This window comes from Lathamus discolor, chromosome 4, assembly GCF_037157495.1.
Source record: "Lathamus discolor isolate bLatDis1 chromosome 4, bLatDis1.hap1, whole genome shotgun sequence".
Classification (NCBI taxonomy): domain Eukaryota; kingdom Metazoa; phylum Chordata; class Aves; order Psittaciformes; family Psittacidae; genus Lathamus; species Lathamus discolor.
In genome coordinates, this window is record NC_088887.1 from 120,934,289 (window position 1) to 120,952,568 (window position 18,280).

General features: G+C 37.2%; 1 protein-coding gene across 7 annotated transcripts in view; it reads right to left on the reverse strand.

Annotated features, from left to right (window-relative positions):
• The window catches only part of DLG2 (discs large MAGUK scaffold protein 2), a 1,029,196-nt gene that overhangs the window by 298,258 nt on the left and 712,658 nt on the right, over positions 1–18,280 (reverse strand). For all 7 annotated transcript variants that reach the window (XM_065678826.1, XM_065678819.1, XM_065678821.1 and 4 more), the window contains one exon: positions 14,095–14,264. In XM_065678826.1, coding sequence (XP_065534898.1) covers positions 14,095–14,264 — 170 coding nt within the window. The remainder of the gene's footprint in view (positions 1–14,094; positions 14,265–18,280) is intronic.

Genomic DNA, 18,280 nt, shown 5'->3' on the forward strand with positions numbered 1-18,280 from the left:
TAGCTACCTGTGAGTAAAAAAATGCAGACTGAGATTGCAGTTTATCCGTTCTAGCATTCATTCGTATTTTCACATGCGGAGAAGATTTGTTTCTAAAACAGTTTTATCACTTGTAGCCACAGCTAAAACAAAAAAGAGAAATAAAAAGCACTAAATTACTGTTGAGGACAAGCAAAGGAAATGTTGTGTTTTTTGTCTGGAAGAAAAAATATGTCTTTATTTCTGCAGGTGCAAGATTTAAATAGCTCTATACGTCCTGGTTTTGTCCATACTGCAGTGAAAGGAGAAAATTTTGCTATGATCAATGAATCTTGGGACTAGAAGAAACTTAATGGATCATTCACTCTATCTTCTTGACCTGAGGCAGAACAAACTATAGTTGCACGGCTAACAAATGACTGTCTTGCACACCCGCATATTTCCCATGCTACAGAGCTGGTGACCTGCCTGATAATCAATCAAATCATGAGCCTCACATCCTAAATCCAATCCCAATCTTGTTTATCATAATTTATCTATTCAATTCGGTTTCACACCCTCCCTAAGGAGGACACAGAGCAAACTCACTCTTCAAAGATGAGAAGGCAAGAAGACTTTTACTAGGGGCTTATAACACCCTTCTAAGGCTTTGGTATTTCAGATCACTCACTCTTTCCTCTAAGTACTGGCTTTCTAAATCTCTCATCATTTTTACTGCTTTCCCCTGGAGTCCCTCCAGCTGGCCTACACCCTTCTTGAAGTGGAAAGCTCAAAGGTTTACCTGTGAGCGATGAAAGGATTGCTCACATGTGTTATAAACCATGCCTCAATTTGTAAATCCCAATATACTATTGAATGTTTCATCACAGTATGATGTGTAAAAGATAAGAAGATTCAGCTAACAAAGTTCTAGATGCTCTTCTATGGGATTCTTTTCCCATAAGCACTATTTAGTAGATTGTTTCATTATTTCTGCTCAAAGTACTTGGCAGTTGTCCCTGCTGAAGTACACCTCTTTTTCAGACCACTTTCAATGTTAAACCCTCTCAGCATATGGTGTCACTTGAGAAAAATGTGAAAAACAGTTGCAAAAGAGGAGTGTGGCATCCTCTGGTAATCACTACTCTTCAGAGTTTTTCTAGGTGCTTATAAAGAGATTTCCTACTTGTTCCAGTATACCTCTGGGGTTCTGAAAGCAAACTGATTACCTTATAGTCCCTTGACTACTCTTGTACACTTCAATATGGATGAGTTTTCTACTTACCCTTTCCAGTTTCTCATTCCACATTCTCCACACAGATGTTCAAAACCAAACATTGTCAGCACTAGGATTTCATCAGCTAAATTTTGTTGGTCTGGGATCAAGACCATCAGGTCATGCAAGTATAAAATATCTAACTTCCTTACATGCTACCAGGCCTGTTTCTTCTTCATTCCAGGCCGAGGTCTTGTCCCTGTGTTGCTGGATTTAATCATGGTAGCAACCTTATCACAGATGACCTTTCTGTTAACACTGATGCCAGCAAAAGGACTGGCATTTTTTTACATCTTGCCTTGAAAGCACCTATCATCTCAACACCTCTCTGTAACTACAAAGTACATCTCTAGGCTACAATTACTCCACTGCATTACAGAAGGATGTGACTTGCTGTAACAGCATTTAAAAGCATTATTTAAAATTAACTCTTAGAAAATTTGCCTATGGCATTTGATAATCATTAGAATTTAGAAATAAGACACATCTGACCTACAGACTATGGACAAGATTTACCCCTGGCCTACCGTTTACCTGTGTTATTTTTTCAGCTACAGTATATAAAATGTAAACGTGCCACCACTAAACAACTTGACTAAATTATTTGCCGTAACCTTCTGTTTCCTCATTTCAGGCCTCTCTTTGTTGAGATGGTTAGTATGTCTTTCTATTCATGTCATAAGACATCCGACACATAGTTTTGCATAAGAAACAAAATAAACAAAACCCCAAAAACACAGTTTGGGGGGTAGGGGGGAAACTACTTGCAAATCCTTATTTGCAAACATCCCTTTGAAAAAAAAAAAAAAAAGTCAAACACGCCTTGATATTGTTCTAGCTTATGCAACATATCTTTCATCATATCCTAAAGACGTTTTGTGTCATTATATCCTTTTTTATGCCTCATTCAGCTCTAAGATCTTGCTTTGCAACTGTTTCTCCTATCAAAGATAATGACTGGACAAAACACTTTGTAAACAATCTAAGAGCAGGCTTCTTATTTGTTCCTATAAATCACTGCTCAAAATTCAGAACATCCCGCATAATGAACACAGAGCTTTGTGCTCGTGGAATACAGTGGATATACTAGCTAGTGTTCCTGGTTTCATAGGAAATGAGCCACTAAAGACATCAGCATTAAGCTGTCTCCTTGCCTTTATCATATGAAGTCAGCCAAAATGTAACCTGGAAGAGGTCACAGGAATTTTTTTCCGTCTACCAAGAACACCAAATGCTCATTTTGAGAAAAACAAATCCTCTTGCCATTGTCCCAAGTGGTGGAACTTCTGAATGAAAACATCTTAAATGAGTCTCTGCAAGAAAAGGAAAAGAAGTGGTACCCTCTCACAAATCACAGGGCTTCACTGATGACTCAAAAGAAGGGTTGAAGAGCAGCTGTCTATGCGTCTGTATTTTGCTTCTGCCAAGTAGCTTGATCTCACTGTGTCTGTAACATAGGAATCTCTGATACATTCCAAAACAGCTGCCTTTGTACTTGGCACTGATCTGACACATGCAGTACCAGAATGTTTGTGCACTGGAGTCCCAGAGCTGGGACTCCTTGGTCTCATGTCTTAAAATACACAATAGGAAAGTAGTGTCATCTGCACAGACCATGTGTTACACAGCAATGGCAAAGGACGCCTCTTTCCATCTAAACTGCAAAAGAAAGGTTGCCATTTCTAGGAATACTAATATAATATTTCAAGAAACACATAAGGAACAAACAAACCCTAACTGATGAAGGAAAAGCAGTTTTTCAAAGCTTTTGGACGAATGGTTTAAAATAAAAAATGGTAAGTTAAAGCCAAAATACTTATTTTTGTCAAGTGTTAAGACCTGGTTAGCACCTTTAGCTGTTACCAAAAAAGAACCCAAGTTGTGTTGTTTCTTTTGTTTTCATTAAAGGTAACTACAATTTTAGCTAGAATTCAGAATACTAAAAGCAAAATCAGGATGACAGGCCTGCAAAAAGGACTAGGATATAGTATTGGAAATAGTCAGATGCATGGCTAGTAGCAATTAGTCACTTTGGTGTCTGTCTTCTGACTAAGCCTTTAAATGTTCAGAGATGCTTTAATGTAACTCCTTCCTCTTTTCCTGCTAGTGAAAACAAAGGATTAAGATTGACTACTGAGAATGTATTTTTAAATAGGCTGTGAACTGATATTTTATTTACCATATTACCTAAATCTTTAAAGCTTCATCCAGCTTTGTCACTCCACCATGATCAGAATTTCTAATGCCTTCCTCAGAAGACTGAAAATATCATCTGCCTGTTTTTAGGATTCCAGAAAAAAGATGAGACAAGAACACAGGAAAACATTAACAGCTACAGCTCCCCAAGCTATAAGACTTAATTAAATACAATTTATTCTTTGAAAGGTGCTTTTCATGGCACAGCAATATTTTGCTGATGAGTGAGACAGCAGATTTCTTAAGAAAGATCTGGACATGTGACAAGCTATCAAGAAGACTGAACTTGCTATGCAGATAATTAACTGAACAGTAAAGGGCGAAATCACTGCTCTCTATTTTCGCCTGATTAATTTGCACATTCCTATTTGAAAAAGGATAAAGCTCTGCAAAGAAGCAAGTATAAGGATTTTCAAATTGCAAATGACACAGATCATGTCAATGAACGTATTCTATGTAGGATGCAAAATCCTTAATGGTTTCTTCTGTTGAATCAGGATGTCACATCAGGCTCACAGCAATTGCTGTTGCACAATTATTTATTCAAGTGGTGAAAGATCAAGCACAATCATTCCCCAAAACGCACCTGAGGCATTTAAAGCAAGCAACATACAGGTAGAGAAAAAAAGACAATAAAACTGCCACTCCCTAGGAAATTCTCACTCCTCCACTGAGAAAACAGACAAAAACATATTGGCCTCTTGTCTACAGCAGGGGTTCTTTCCACACTCAGCCCAGTAGTTTAGCAAATGACGCCACTCTCCTTTCTCATCTTTTGCTTTATTGTGTATCTGGAAATACTGATGAGACAACATTCGGCTACACTGTCTGATGCACCTCCTCCCTCTCTTGTGTTGGCCTGATGAAAACAGCCATGGCAAACATAATGAAAGGGATCTCCTGCAACTCCCCTTTAACTCTTACACAGCACTCCATGGGGAGGGAAATGAAGGAACTACTCCCTGACCCAGAAATTTATAATCTAAAGGAAAAAAGGAGTACAAAGGCATGTTATAATAACAAAATTATGAGACTTACTGTAATTATATTTGGTCTGGAGAAAAAAAAATAGAGTTGGAAAAGAAGTTGGCCGAGATTCATTGGGAATTTGTTCAACACTTGTCATAGACCAAGTGTGGTGGAGACACGTCCTTGGGATTTTTAAAAATGCCATAGAAAAAGGCAGCAGTGTAAAATGGCATCCCAAAGCAAAGACATCACTGTTCTCCTTACAAGCCCAAGACAAAAGATATTCCAAGAAACTTTCCAGCAGTGCTCCAGAGATCATTATGTAGCTGGGAAATCCACTTAGTCAGCAACTTCCTTTGAAGCATTTCTGCAAGGATGGATACACTAAATATAGAGTTTTTAAATGTTTGTGCTTTATTCCCACTCAGAAGCAAGCCAGATGAGCCAAACCTGGAGATGCATCCATGACTTACCCAACAGCTGAGCACAGATATTAAAAGCCCTTTCCCTCTGTATGGGTAGAAGTGGACAAAGGAAAGAAAATGTAATCTAGTGAGTCACACTAACTGCTTGTTTCCCAGCAAAAGTCACAGAAGTAACTTTAAGCACAGCAAAAGTGTTGACAACTTATGAAAGTGAGTGATAGAAAACAGGGTCACACTGGTACACCATATCACTTGCTGTCTCTAGTTGGAAACAAAACAATCTAGGTAACTGTGTGAGAATACAAATTTCCTACCTAATTCAGAAAGGACAAGCACAAAAGATTTTGTCAATTGAAATGTCAGCGGTCTACTTAGCTCCAAAGATGTCTGAATTTGGTCTGACATGACAATGACTTCATACCACCACCTTTTGCTATTTAACTGCAATAGAAACAAAGAAGATGACAGATTTACTTACTTTCTCTACTGAAGAGAAAAAGAAACTACCTAAAGCTTCTTTTTCTGGAAGCAAAATCATCAGCTTTTTTGGCATCAAAACCTACCTGCACATCTTTCCCTGTGCTGCTGCTTTTCTCAATTGCAGCCACAGTTCATTAAGATGAATCATGTTCTGCTGAAGCTGCCTCATCAGTAAGTATTGCTGAAGCAATTTGGTAATGATCTTAATGTGCAGTGCTGGATTTTTATAGCCATCTCAATTGGCTATTAAAATACAGCACCGCACTTGGAAATTGCAACTGCACCACTTCAGAAATAGTTAGCATGATGGAGTTGCAGAAAGCACTGTTCATTTCAGTGGAAACCTCACTCTTTGTGAATGACTTCTGGAAACTGATACTTAAAGTCTACTATGAGATTAGGTGTTCTTTTTGCATATTAACCCAGGGTTCTTAGAACTGCTTGGAGAGTTCTTAAGAACTGAACGGTATCGAGGCAAAACAAAACAAACAAAATACATGTATATAAAATTTCTGCACAGTCGTCCAAGTAATTTTGTGTCCTGGGTTCAGCAGTAGCAGTCATTTTTCTCCTTCTTAGTAGCTGGCACAGTGCTGTGGTTTTGACTTTCAGCCTGGGAACAGCGCTGGTAACACCGATGTTTTTAGTTACTGCTCAAATGTTTGGTCTGACCAAGGATTTTGTGAGTCTCATGCTCTGCCAGGGAGGAGGGGAGGCTGGGAGGAAGCAGAGACAGGACACCTGACCCAAACTAGCCAAAGAGGTATTCCATACCACAGCACGTCATGCCCAGGATGTAACTTAGAGGGACCCGGAAGGGCTAGTTCATCACTGCTGGGTGGGGGCAAGATATCAGTCGATGGGTCGTGAGGCGCTGTATTCTCTTCCCTTGTTATTTCCTTTATCATTATTATTATTGGTGGTAGCAGCAGTGATTTGTGTTATACCTTAGTTACTGGGCTGTTCTTATCTCAACCCATGGGAGTTACATTCTTTTGATTCTCCTTCCCATCCATTCAGGAGCAGGGGAAAGAAAGGTCAGGGTGGGGGGAGTAGACTGTGTGGTTCTGGTTTACAACCTGGGCTTAAACCATGACATTTTGTTTATTCCTTTACTGATAATGGAAATGACAATGAAAAGAGGGAAATCAGGATTATCATGAAAATACAAGACTTCAAGCAAGTGAGATCCTGCAGCTTACAGGATAGCTCTAGTTTTAGGTGAGACAACCAATTAGATGGACAGCTTCTGAGTTTCATTTGAAATGATCCTTGTTGATCTGGAAAATCATTACTTTAACAATTGACTAATTATCTCCAAAAGAGGTTGCATTTGGTCTGATATGACAACAATTTGATACTACCACCTCCTGCTATTTAACTGCAATTGTAACAAACCCCAAGATTTACTTTATTTCTCCACTAAAGACAAGAAGATAATAGATAAAGCCTGAAATACTAAAACTGAAGTGCCACTCTAATAATGACACCCGTTATTGTGTGAGACTACAACAAATCCTGCTTTTATTCTGGAATGGAAGGAACCACTCTACAGAATGAGTAGCTTTTAAGGAATATTTCATATGTCGTAATTTATATGAATATGATGGCAAATCTGTAGTGACCAAAGGCAGATAAAACATTTAATGTTTTATTTGTGTCATAAGGCAGAATATTAAAATAGCAGCTGTATGCAGATATCATCACTTATATTAAAGAACAAGTTCCTCAGCCTGTGAAATATGAAGGTACAGCCATAACCTACCGCTTTTTCTCCATCACGTATTGGCAACTCTGATACGTCAAAATACTTCCGAAAAACAGCAAAGGCTTTTAAAGCACTATCACAGAGCATTCTCATTTTATGAGTTTCAAGAGAGTACAGTTTTCATGCCACAAACTACTCAGATACTCATATATTCTTACATTAAACTTCCCTTCAGGGAAGTCATGCCTTTAGTGATGTTAACTTATAAATGATGGTTTTGAATTGCTATCTTAAAATTGAAAACCTAAGTATTAGTGCTTGATAGAGCACTTTCTGCTAATTGGATGAGAAGTGAGTTCCCTTCAAGCAAAGGCTTCTCAAAAAAAAAAAAAAAAAAAAAGGTATTATATCTTCAGTTGTGGTGGTTTTCTATTTCTACCTGCAGTAAGTGCTGGTGTGTTACAGTCATATGAAGCGAAGCACTTAAATTACAGTTCAGAACCTATATAATTTGTTAAATCTAGGTTTGGGACAGTTTGCAGACTCCTTCATTTTTCTACAGCTCTTTTTTAAGTTGCCCAATTTTGCTCTGTTTTAAATCAGGCTTCATAATTAAGCCCACAGCACAGAAGGAGAACACTGAAAAACAGAAATGAGTTCATTTCTGATGAGATCATAAGACTGAAATTCTTAAAACACCGTAAGAAAAGGTTTAATGTTTTGTTCAATCTCTGAAAACACTATTTTGCTGAAGACACTTTGGAATTATAAATAAACATTTCTCAACATGAAATACAAAAATGTTTTGAAGGTTTCAAGTGATCCTAAATTAACAAAACATTCGCCAAACTTGCCATAAAACCCCCTCTCCCCAAACGCTAAAGTTTGCTCTGAAGTGTTTAGTATCCCTTAGGTTAAATAGGCAGTTATATTGATAGTTATATTGATAAAAAAATACATCAGTCTGAGGCAAGCACTTGCAATCAGTTATTAAACAGCAAGATCTGAAAGCTTTCAGTGCTCCCTGAAATTGAAAAAGAAATAATTGGGGTTCTTTGTCTCCAAAACCTTCCTCTTTCATTTTAAGTTCTGTAGATACTACTTGAGATAAAAAGGTAACCTTTGGATTTCTTGTAGTAGGTAAAGATGGTAAGATTTCTCTTTTCCTTGTTGAGAGCAGCACTTGTGAAAATTAACCCCACCCCCATTCTGCTGTTCTGAATTGAACACTGTCTTTCTTTTTTTTGGCAGTCAAAAATATACATTGTTCCACTGTACTTTTTTGACAGTTTCAGTTGTCACTGTAAGCTGGGTGCTATCTATGTAACAGAACAAAAGAGTTTTCCAGTGAAGCCATCAATCCAAACGAAAATGTGTCAACTTCTATGAAACAGAATTATGAACTTCTATGAAATTACAGACAATAGGGGAGCAGAGAACATTCCAGTAACAATTCAAGGTAAGTCTATAGTGAAATCATACCTTATATTGATGATGAAAATCTCTGCATCTTCTCAAGAAAATTCCATAGCTAACCAATAGGTTAAAAAATATTGTACTTAAAACATACTGATTCTTTTCTCAGTATAGCAAGAAAGCTTCATTACTACTCAGTGACTTTATTCAGTGTCATCAAGAAAAAAAACAAATAGTTATGTGAAAAGGAAATATACCACGTGCTGCATAGTTGCTTCAGTCCAGCACAGAAAACAATGAAATGGAAACTCTGGAACTGGTTATGCCCAATGACTTCATCTAACATTTAGAGGGATATACATAATAAAAAAAAAAAAAAAAAAAAAAAAAAATGTGTGTTACACCCTTTGTATTCATCCCATCTTATTTTGGAGTATTTTACTGAGATGCCCGATTTAGGAGCTTAACCTTTGCTGAAGGAGAAGAAAATTATTCAGAGTGATACAAAACTGGCTGAGTAATGCATCAATTCTTAGCTTAGAGTCCCCAAACCAGCAGGTCGAAGGGGGTGATCCTGCCCCTCTACTCTGCTCTTGTGAGACCTCACCTGGAGCATTGTGTGCAGTTCTGGTGTCCTCAACATAAAAAGGACATGGAACTGTTGGAACAAGTCCAGAGGAGGCCACAAGGATGATCAGGGGACTGGAGAACCTCCTGTATGAAGGCAGGCTGAGGAAGTTGGGGCTGTTCAGCCTGGAGAAGAGAAGGTGCGTGGGGACCTCATAGCAGCCTTCCAGTATCTGAAGGGGGCCTATAGGGATGCTGGGGAGGGACTCTTCGTCAGGGACTGTAGTGACAGGACAAGGGGTAACGGGTTAAAACTTAAACAGGGGAAGTTTAGATTGGATGGAAGGAGGAAATTCTTTCCTGTTAGGGTGGTGAGGCACTGGAATGGGTTGCCCAGGGAGGCTGTGAGTGCTCCATCCCTGGCAGTGTTCAAGGCCAGGTTGGATGAAGCCTTGTGTGGGATGGTTTAGTGTGAGGTGTCCCTGCCCATGGCAGGGGGGTTGGAACTAGATGATCTTGAGGTCCTTTCCAACCCTAACTATTCTATGATTCTATGATTCTATGAAACGCAATAACAGTCTAAATGGATTAAATGGGAAGTCCTGACATATCAGGACCATAACCCTAATTCTGAGTGCAGGAAAGAGTAGAGGAATAAGTGCCCCCAAATAGCTTTTCCTAAGTGCCCAGAGGTGGGTGGGGTGAAACTGATCTGAATGTGTCACTGGTTGGATTCATCAGGAACGACAGAAAAAGCATGCGTACAGACAGCAGCAAAGAGACATAGCTGCTGATCTGTGCAGAGCCTTTCTGCCTAATATACAGTGAAGAAAAGGGCAGCTCTATCCATCACTGCAAGATTCCAACACAGTTCAAGCGTTGTAATGATAGTTAGGATTGAATTACCATGAAAGGTGTGGAAAATTAATCCTGTTTCTTCATATTGTGCCTTTCTTTGGGTGCTTTTAAGTCTGCCATATCTACTCCCACATTTCCTGGCACAGCTTTTCTGCCTCTCACACCCAAAACTTCATTTCTGCAGACATTACATTGCCTATAGAATTGAGGTCAAAAGTTTACTATGTGATCCAACACTGCTGTAGTTACTGGGATAATTAATTTCTGCCTTTTTTTTCCCCCTGTATATAATATCAGAGCTTAAATTATCAGTTAGGTGCTGGCAGATAAAACACTACATAACCTCTGTATTTGAGTTTCTGACTGCCAGAAATTTTCTACAATGGTAGAAAACCATTTTTCTGTATGATTCTTAAAAAAATTAAAATTAAAACCAATGAAGTTTAATTTCTATAACTAAATTTTCATCAAGGATACTATTCTATACTTCTGGTTTTGGAAAAAGTAGATTTGCAGTGTGATAGGACAGCATTAAAATCCCAGAGGGCAGTGGAATTCATTTAGTTTAAAATGCTGCAGTCAAATGCAGTTGAATGGATTTAAGCACTCTAGTCTCTAATAGTGACTGAAGTTTGTAATTCACTGCTCATACACAGCTCTTTGCAGAAGAAGCTAATACAGAAGTTATATCACACAGCCAAGCACCACCATTAAATTGCTTTGTTTTGAATGCCTGCATGTTTGTTCCCCAGGAATAAATACTGCAGCGCACACAATCCATTCTCATTACTGGTAGTCTCATTATGTTTCAATACAGAGCAAGAAAAGTGTATCACTTAAGGACAGGATTTCAGTAGTGTCTAAATCCTATTGATTTTCAATAAGAAAGCTCCACTGTATATCCTTCCTATGTTATAGCCCTCAGCTACTGCAAAGGCACTGGATGCGAAAACCTGCAGTGTCCTGAGAGTGCCTGAAATAAAACACCCAGTTTACTACTAAATACTAAGCAAAGCCAAACAGTGAATTGATACAATTGTCTCACTATAGAGATATACAAGATCCTTGCAAAAGACAATCTCCTGAGCATGGGTAAGAGGAAGTTTCTGCAATGATCCCAGTTATCGATTACCTTCAAGACAGGGACTGTAGACATCAGCCAATATGATCAATCAAGTGTGGCAAACTGATGAAGGCACAGCCTTAAATACACAGCCACAGTTGTCTTTGAAACCTTGATTGTTCTATTACACAACTTAGTCCTGTCTTTGTTTACCTCTTTTCCCCTAAAGTCACTTTAAAGAGTTATATGACCTTCTAGCACATACGATGCTAGCACAGTTTTCCATAAAGTAGCAGGAACAATTGAACAGGGCTCTGCATTCAAAAGGGACCACTTGGCAGCACATTACCATGGCCTTATGCCTGTCATATGCTCAAAGCCATTGCTACACAATGCATATTTAACTTCTGTTCAAAATAGATTTGCAAAATTAACCTATGTTAATTTATAACCTAATAAGCTGGTTGCTAGCCAGAAAATTTAACATCCAGTTAAGAAAAATCTAACCTTTACGGACTCAAAGCTTGTATTTCAAGCTTTATATTCAAGTTCATCCTGGATACCTCAGATGAAATTGAAAGAATATTTTAATAAAAAGCCTTGCAAATTTACTTCTTTATCACCTTCAGGTGCTGAAACATACGATGTACTATGCATACACAGGCAAGAAGTGGTCTCTGAATTTACATGGTATTATGGAAGCCAAAACTTGCTTGCGGTAAATTCTCAACACAGCAAGGAATGAACTCAGTATAGACTGACTTACATACTGACAGAGGCAGACAGGAAAAGAACCTACTGAAAAGGTAATTGCTTCTCCAAGTTTAGTATGGAACAGCCTTGTCTAAAAAACCAGTATCACTTTCTTTATTCACCTTGTGAGTAGGAAAGAAGGAAAGGTGAGGGAACTACCATATCCTGCTCTGGACACCAAAACATCCCAATTTCACTCTGAGAAGTAAGAAACACTGTGTATATACTAAGTTGTTCTTGCACTGTGTAGTAACGGTGTGAAAGAGCAGTTCACAGATAAATCAGCTGAAATATGTGCAGATAAGCATCACAGGAGTGACTAGCACTGAAACCCACAGCCGAGATTCACAGGTTTTAGTCTCAACTTCAACCATGAGTTTGATGCCTCTCAACAGATAGTTTATTTTTAATTCAGGATTTTGAAGAATTCAAGGGAAAACTGCTATAGACATTAAAATGAGTATTGGTAAGATTTCTGACCAATCTATTTTCTTTCATTCTGTTTTTTTTAAATCTATGGAATATAGAAAGCATATAAAGGTATGTTTCCTTGTTGCTTAATCTATGAAGATAGATAGAAAACCTGGATTTGCAAAGAACTAGCCCATCAGCTTTTTTTTTTTTTTTTAATCCAAGTTCCAAATTAAATTATTTCTATAATATTGAAGTGAATTATTTTAAAACAAACTATTCAGCTTAACAATAAAATTCACTGTGGCGAGTATCTGTAGTAAACTTCATGTAAGAATCTACCTATGTAACAACATTTGTAGCACTAAGCGGCAAAGCTTCTTTAGCTTGTCATAAAATGAACTTTTCTTATTATTCACTCTTTTATGGAAATAAATGTAAAAATAAATAGTTTCAGGCATACAATGAACACAAACATGATGCAAAACCATTATTAGATAATCACTGCCTCTTGTCCACTTCCACGATGCAGCAAAAATTTGGTCACAGTGAATAACTTTTACTGTTTCATCACAACCTGAAAGGATATGTTTAGTTTCTTTAGCCTTAGGTTACTCAAATGACTATCACAGCACACACTGAGTTTAATTCCAAAGCTTTAAAAACCCTGCTGCCTGTCTGAGTTCATACAGGTACAAAATATCTCTATTAGAAAGTCAATTTAACACTGTAATTGACCATGAGAATCCAGACTTCCAGGGGTTTACCCTCAGATACATGTTTAAATCTACTATTTGCCAAGAGCAGAGGATGATGAATACACTGCTGTGTCAAATAACCATGATATATGTACATAGAAGAGGTACAGTGCAATACTGAAAGCTGTGCACTATCTTTGCTTATGATGAATGGATAATCTCAATGGTTCTGTATGTATTAGAAATAAATATACTCAATTACTGGTATAAAAAGTATGAAGAAGCATCCTGTAATATTCACATGAGATGAGAAGTAAGGGAAACCACTGGAACAGGTACAGATTACTCACTGTTGATAAAACAGGCTGAATAATCTCATGGGTATGGCATAGACTGAGACATACAGATTTCCCCATTTAATGTATATAACTTTAATTCAAAGACTTACTTATGAAATAATCAGTACGGATACAAAAATCTACTGCTGTTCATCCTATTCAGATAGAATGAACACAGTACTGTGAAAATAACCATTTTCTTTGCCCAGAAATGAGCTATGAAGAAAAATACAGTAGCCAGAGGGAAATTTAAGGTAGGAAAAACAATAAAATTACATTTGTTAAACGTAACATTCTACAAATAAAAACTTTCCTTTTTCAAAAGGAAAGGAGAAAATCTAATATTCGTAATTTGTACTAATGATTCTAGAAAGGAATTTGGGTTTGTTTGTTGTTTGGTTGGGGTTTTTTTTCTGTAACCAGAAGGTTCTGCTGGAAGTGATAAAGCTGATTTTGACTAGTGAAGGTTTCATGCTAGACTTCCACATAACATTCTCCTGCATAATGCACAAGTTAGTATTCCTGTCTTCTTGTTCCAAAGAAAACTGTTCAAGAAACCAACAACATGAAATAGAAAAGATAAATTAGATAATCATAAGGCCTTCTAAAAAAAAGAGAGAATTCAGAAACTGTATTTAACGGCACCTTAAATGAAAGTCAGAGGTCTCAGTAGAAGAACTTTAGAGGAAGTATGTGTGCAGCCAATGTAAAGCATAGCATCTCTTCATCTTGCACTTCTTCAGGAGATAATGAGCCATCTCCACAACAAAAATCAAATGAAAGAAACCACAACTCCTTGAATTTCTTTATATTTCAGGAAGTGACATGAAACCATAAATTCTAGTTCTACAAGCCTAAGTGAACTGCAGTATTTGACAGGCTAACTAGCTAAGAAATCAACAAATTCCAATGATATTTTAGCTGAAGAGAGGTTAAGCATCAAGTTTAAAATGGATGTCTTTTCCTTTTCACATTTACCTTTAGGTCCTTTGAACAACTTGATCTCTACAACAGTCTCCAGAATAGGCCTTCTTCGACGAACGTACAGTCGTACTATGGAGCCAGCCTCTTTTAGGGCCTCCACGGCTTTGCTGTGTGAGACTTCTGACACGTCGACCTCATTCACTCGCAAGATGCAATCGTTGACCCTACAAGAAAAGCAAAGAACCATAGGTACTAAGTGCTTCAACTGCTATTTTGGACCAAACGCAGTTTTTTGTCACTAATGCTGTAAAATAGAGCACACTCCATTGAGAAGCCTGCCAGCTGCCAGACTTGGTGCAATGTGCTTCATCAGCAATGAGATAGAACCAGAACACTTAGTCCCTCCAAAAAACATTCCTGATTCAAACTGAAGTCTACCTAATCACCCACGCCTACCATCCTCCTTCATAAATTGGGGTTGGATCCACTAAAGTGATAGAAATGAGTAATAAACAACTTGTCTTTACAGACTTCATTAAAAAAACCTTTCTTTCTTAACAATATAATCAAGTTACAAGCTTCATGCTTCATGCTATTGCTACAGCAGTTACTCCTAAAGGAAATAAGTTGATTTAATTTAATACAGAGAGACCAGCAATTGTTCCAATGCCTCTTTAAATCTCTCATATTTCTTCATCAGAGCCAAAGAATTCTAAGTTGTCAAAGAAAAAACAGCTGTCCTACAAAAAGCAGACAATTTAAAAGAGAATGCTTCATGCTAAATAATTTGAGTAGATGTCATTCTTTATGTTTTCACCACTAACTATAGACTCCAGGATCTGCTGTGTGGTAATAGCATCTATTTTTCATAGACTACTAATAAAATTCCCTCATATTCTTACTTTGGGAATTTACTATATTATCTAAGGATGAACTAATACATTCACCCTCAAAAATGTCCTGGTTAAATGGAGCATTATTCTCCTTGCCTGACAGATATGTCCAAGTTGGAAAGCAAATCTACATTGAGAGCAGTAAAATCCATCTCCAAAGCAGCAGGCTAATGACTTAACTGTTCAGCCATCCTTTCTCTGCAAATGAGGGTAACTGAGAAGAGCAAATTCTGAAGAAATAGATGAATTGAGATGCCACTGTTCTTGTGAAGTACATTTATGATGAAGAGGCTTCTAAGTATTTTGCTTACAGAAGAAAAAAGGCATATGTAAATTAATGTGTTCTTTTGCATATCTGAAAGGACAATCAGCAAAGAAAATATTGGTTGCTAAAAATATTCCCATTTCAGCTACGTTTCTGTACATAAAGATCAAATATCAAATGTGTCCTCTCTGCAGCAAAAGAACACTTGAGCTGGGCATTGCTCAGGAGTCTCAGCACATGAAAGAACAACCTCTACCAAAAGCTTATCTGAACTCTGAGGGTTTAGGATGGATTTTTGTTATGTTCTTGTGCTGCTGGTTTTGTTTAGAGGCAAACAATAGAAAGACCACAACTATTTGAAACCAGGGACCTTCTGTGTTATCAGCCTTTTGAAAGAATATTTACAGGGGAAAATGGTGATAGCAGCTTTTATCTGACAATTGGTTGAACTTGGAAGTGACATAAAATTGATACATCCCTTCTGATAAAAAGTACTGTATTGCAAAGTTTCCAGTTTTCATTCAGTGGTTAGTTTTGGTGCTTGCTTTCGATGTCAGAAGTATTAATTTTCCAAGTGTTTAATTGTGTGGTTCGGATGTAAAATTAATAAGTGCTCTGAAGTGTTTCATTCTTTAGAATGTATCCAGCTAGTTCTTCCCACTCAGAAAGACAGTAATTAAGTCTAAGCTGCTATTCCATTAATATTACTATATACTTAATTCTTGTCAAATTTATGACTTACTTTTGCCATATATGAAATACAATTGGCTACACCATGCTTAGTGAATAAACTGTAGGAGCCTAACCATTGGATGGTTATGAAGATAAAAACATGGAAAAAGATAATAAAAACAGTAAAAAGGAAGATTACATTCCTTTTATTTTCATATACTCTGTGCCCTGCACTGATGAACACTGGTATTGCTAGATCCTATCTACATAAAACCTCCCATAAAATCAAGTGTTAAAGCTCATAAAGGCTCCTGTTAAGGGAAAAAGCAAGTCTTTTGGAGAAAGTCAATAAACAACAAGGAATTAACTTGCCAAAATCAGTAAGCCACACACCTCCACTCACCGAAAAAGCAAGACCCTTTGAAAAGGACATTTACACTCCAACAGAAATCTCACCTTAGTGGCTAAAATTTGGCTTTTAGAGTTATCGAGTTGCTTAAAACAGTAAGACTATCCTCAGTAAAACATAGATTAATACTGTAGGATTAATAGACTGAGAAAATACAAAGTTGATCCAGTGATAGGTATACTTTCATACAAAGCATTTTGTTTGCATACAAGTTTTGTCAGTGCAGAATTAGCTGGACAATTACTTGTCTTCTGTGACAAACACATCCAGTGCTAGATATCCAGCTATACCTTTCCAAACCTCTAGGTTATTTTTCCTCCCTCACGTAGAAAAAGATGAGGTTTTTAGTTATCATAAATAAAATAAATACATTAATGCATGTGCATAAGACTGTGCACAAATATATGTGCTTATAGAGTTCTGTGGGTTTTAACACAATCTTTTGGAGGGCATGCTGACCCTGTTCTAGATCAACAGAACATAATGATCTCAGAGGTCTACAAATCTACATTGAGAATACTTAGACCTCTAAAACAGCAGTTCATGGTGCAATGAAATACATGACATAAGCTGGTGAGATGACTCCAACCTTAACAGCTAAATAAATCTTTTATTATTATTGATCTAGAAACTCCAGAACATTTTTAAAATTCAGAAATATGGAGCACTTGGAAGATAAACACAAATCATTATTCATTAAAAAATGCAACTTCAGAGAAGGAAATACAGGAAGAAAGTTGAAGCAGCATGTCAACACACAGACAGTAATGTCATATTTTTCTCCTTATATCTATGGAGAAGGTTTTCAGGGCCTGTACTTGCCATAGTTGATTGTATTTAAAGACAGAAGCTGTGACAGTTACCATAAATATCTTTTTTAATATTTAACCATTTCTTTAACAGTGTCAGCACTTAAATGACTGCCATTCTCCTTGTAAGCCTTAATGCCATATACTTCAGTGAGACTTATGCATACATTTATTTTTTAAGATTGTAAAAATTGGCAAAATATCTAATGAAAGCAAAAGCAGAAAAGTAAGTTTTAACGTATTTTAAGCTATAGCTAGTGACTTTTACTAGCAATTAATAAACTAGAGGAAATTCGATTTTCTCTAACTGCATGTGAAAAGAACTCTTAAAACTCATTCTTAAGATGTAGAACTTTAGTTGTTCAGATTCAACAATATAATATCAGCATCTGGTGAAAAAGGTTCACAGAGTGAAGGAATGTCCCCATTTTTTAAGGAAAATAACATGTAATTAGAAGTATTTTGGAGAATTTATTGTGTCATGCTGAAAAAAATTAATGAAAGTATGTTCTACCCATATTTTAAAAGAACACAAGCCTAAAAGCAAATGTTCACCCTAGTGCTTCCTTAGAAAAAGAGGGACTCCATAGGATCATAGAATAGTTAGTGTTGGAAAGGACCTTAAGATCATCTAGTTCCAACCCCCCCTTGCCATTGTCAGGGACACCTCACACTAAACCATGTCACCAAAGGCTCTGTCAAACCTGTCCTTGAACACTGCCAGGGATGGAGCATTCACAAGTTCCTTGGGCAGCCCATACCAGTGCCTCACCATCCTCATATTTCAATTCAGCACAATGTACAAATCTCTGATTAATTTTTGAGGTATAAGTAATCCTATTTGTATTTTAGCCAAAATACTCAAATAGGGACTTAGCATTATCCATATACTGAAATTTATTCAAGTCTGTAGAATCACCAATGCAGGTAATGGCTAAGTTACAATGAGTTAGGCAGCTCTTCCATGGCAAGGCTCATCTAAATACTTAAACAAAATAGATATATACTACAAGCTTTTGTGATATAATTCTTATATGAAGGACTGTGGATGATAAAATGTGTAACACATGCTATAATCGTGCCAAGACAGTTACAGCTGATACAAGAAATGAGAGAGATTTGGCACTAAGGAGAAATGACAGGCACACAGAGAGTTACAATAATTGTTGCTGTCTTCAAAGAAGATAAGGGC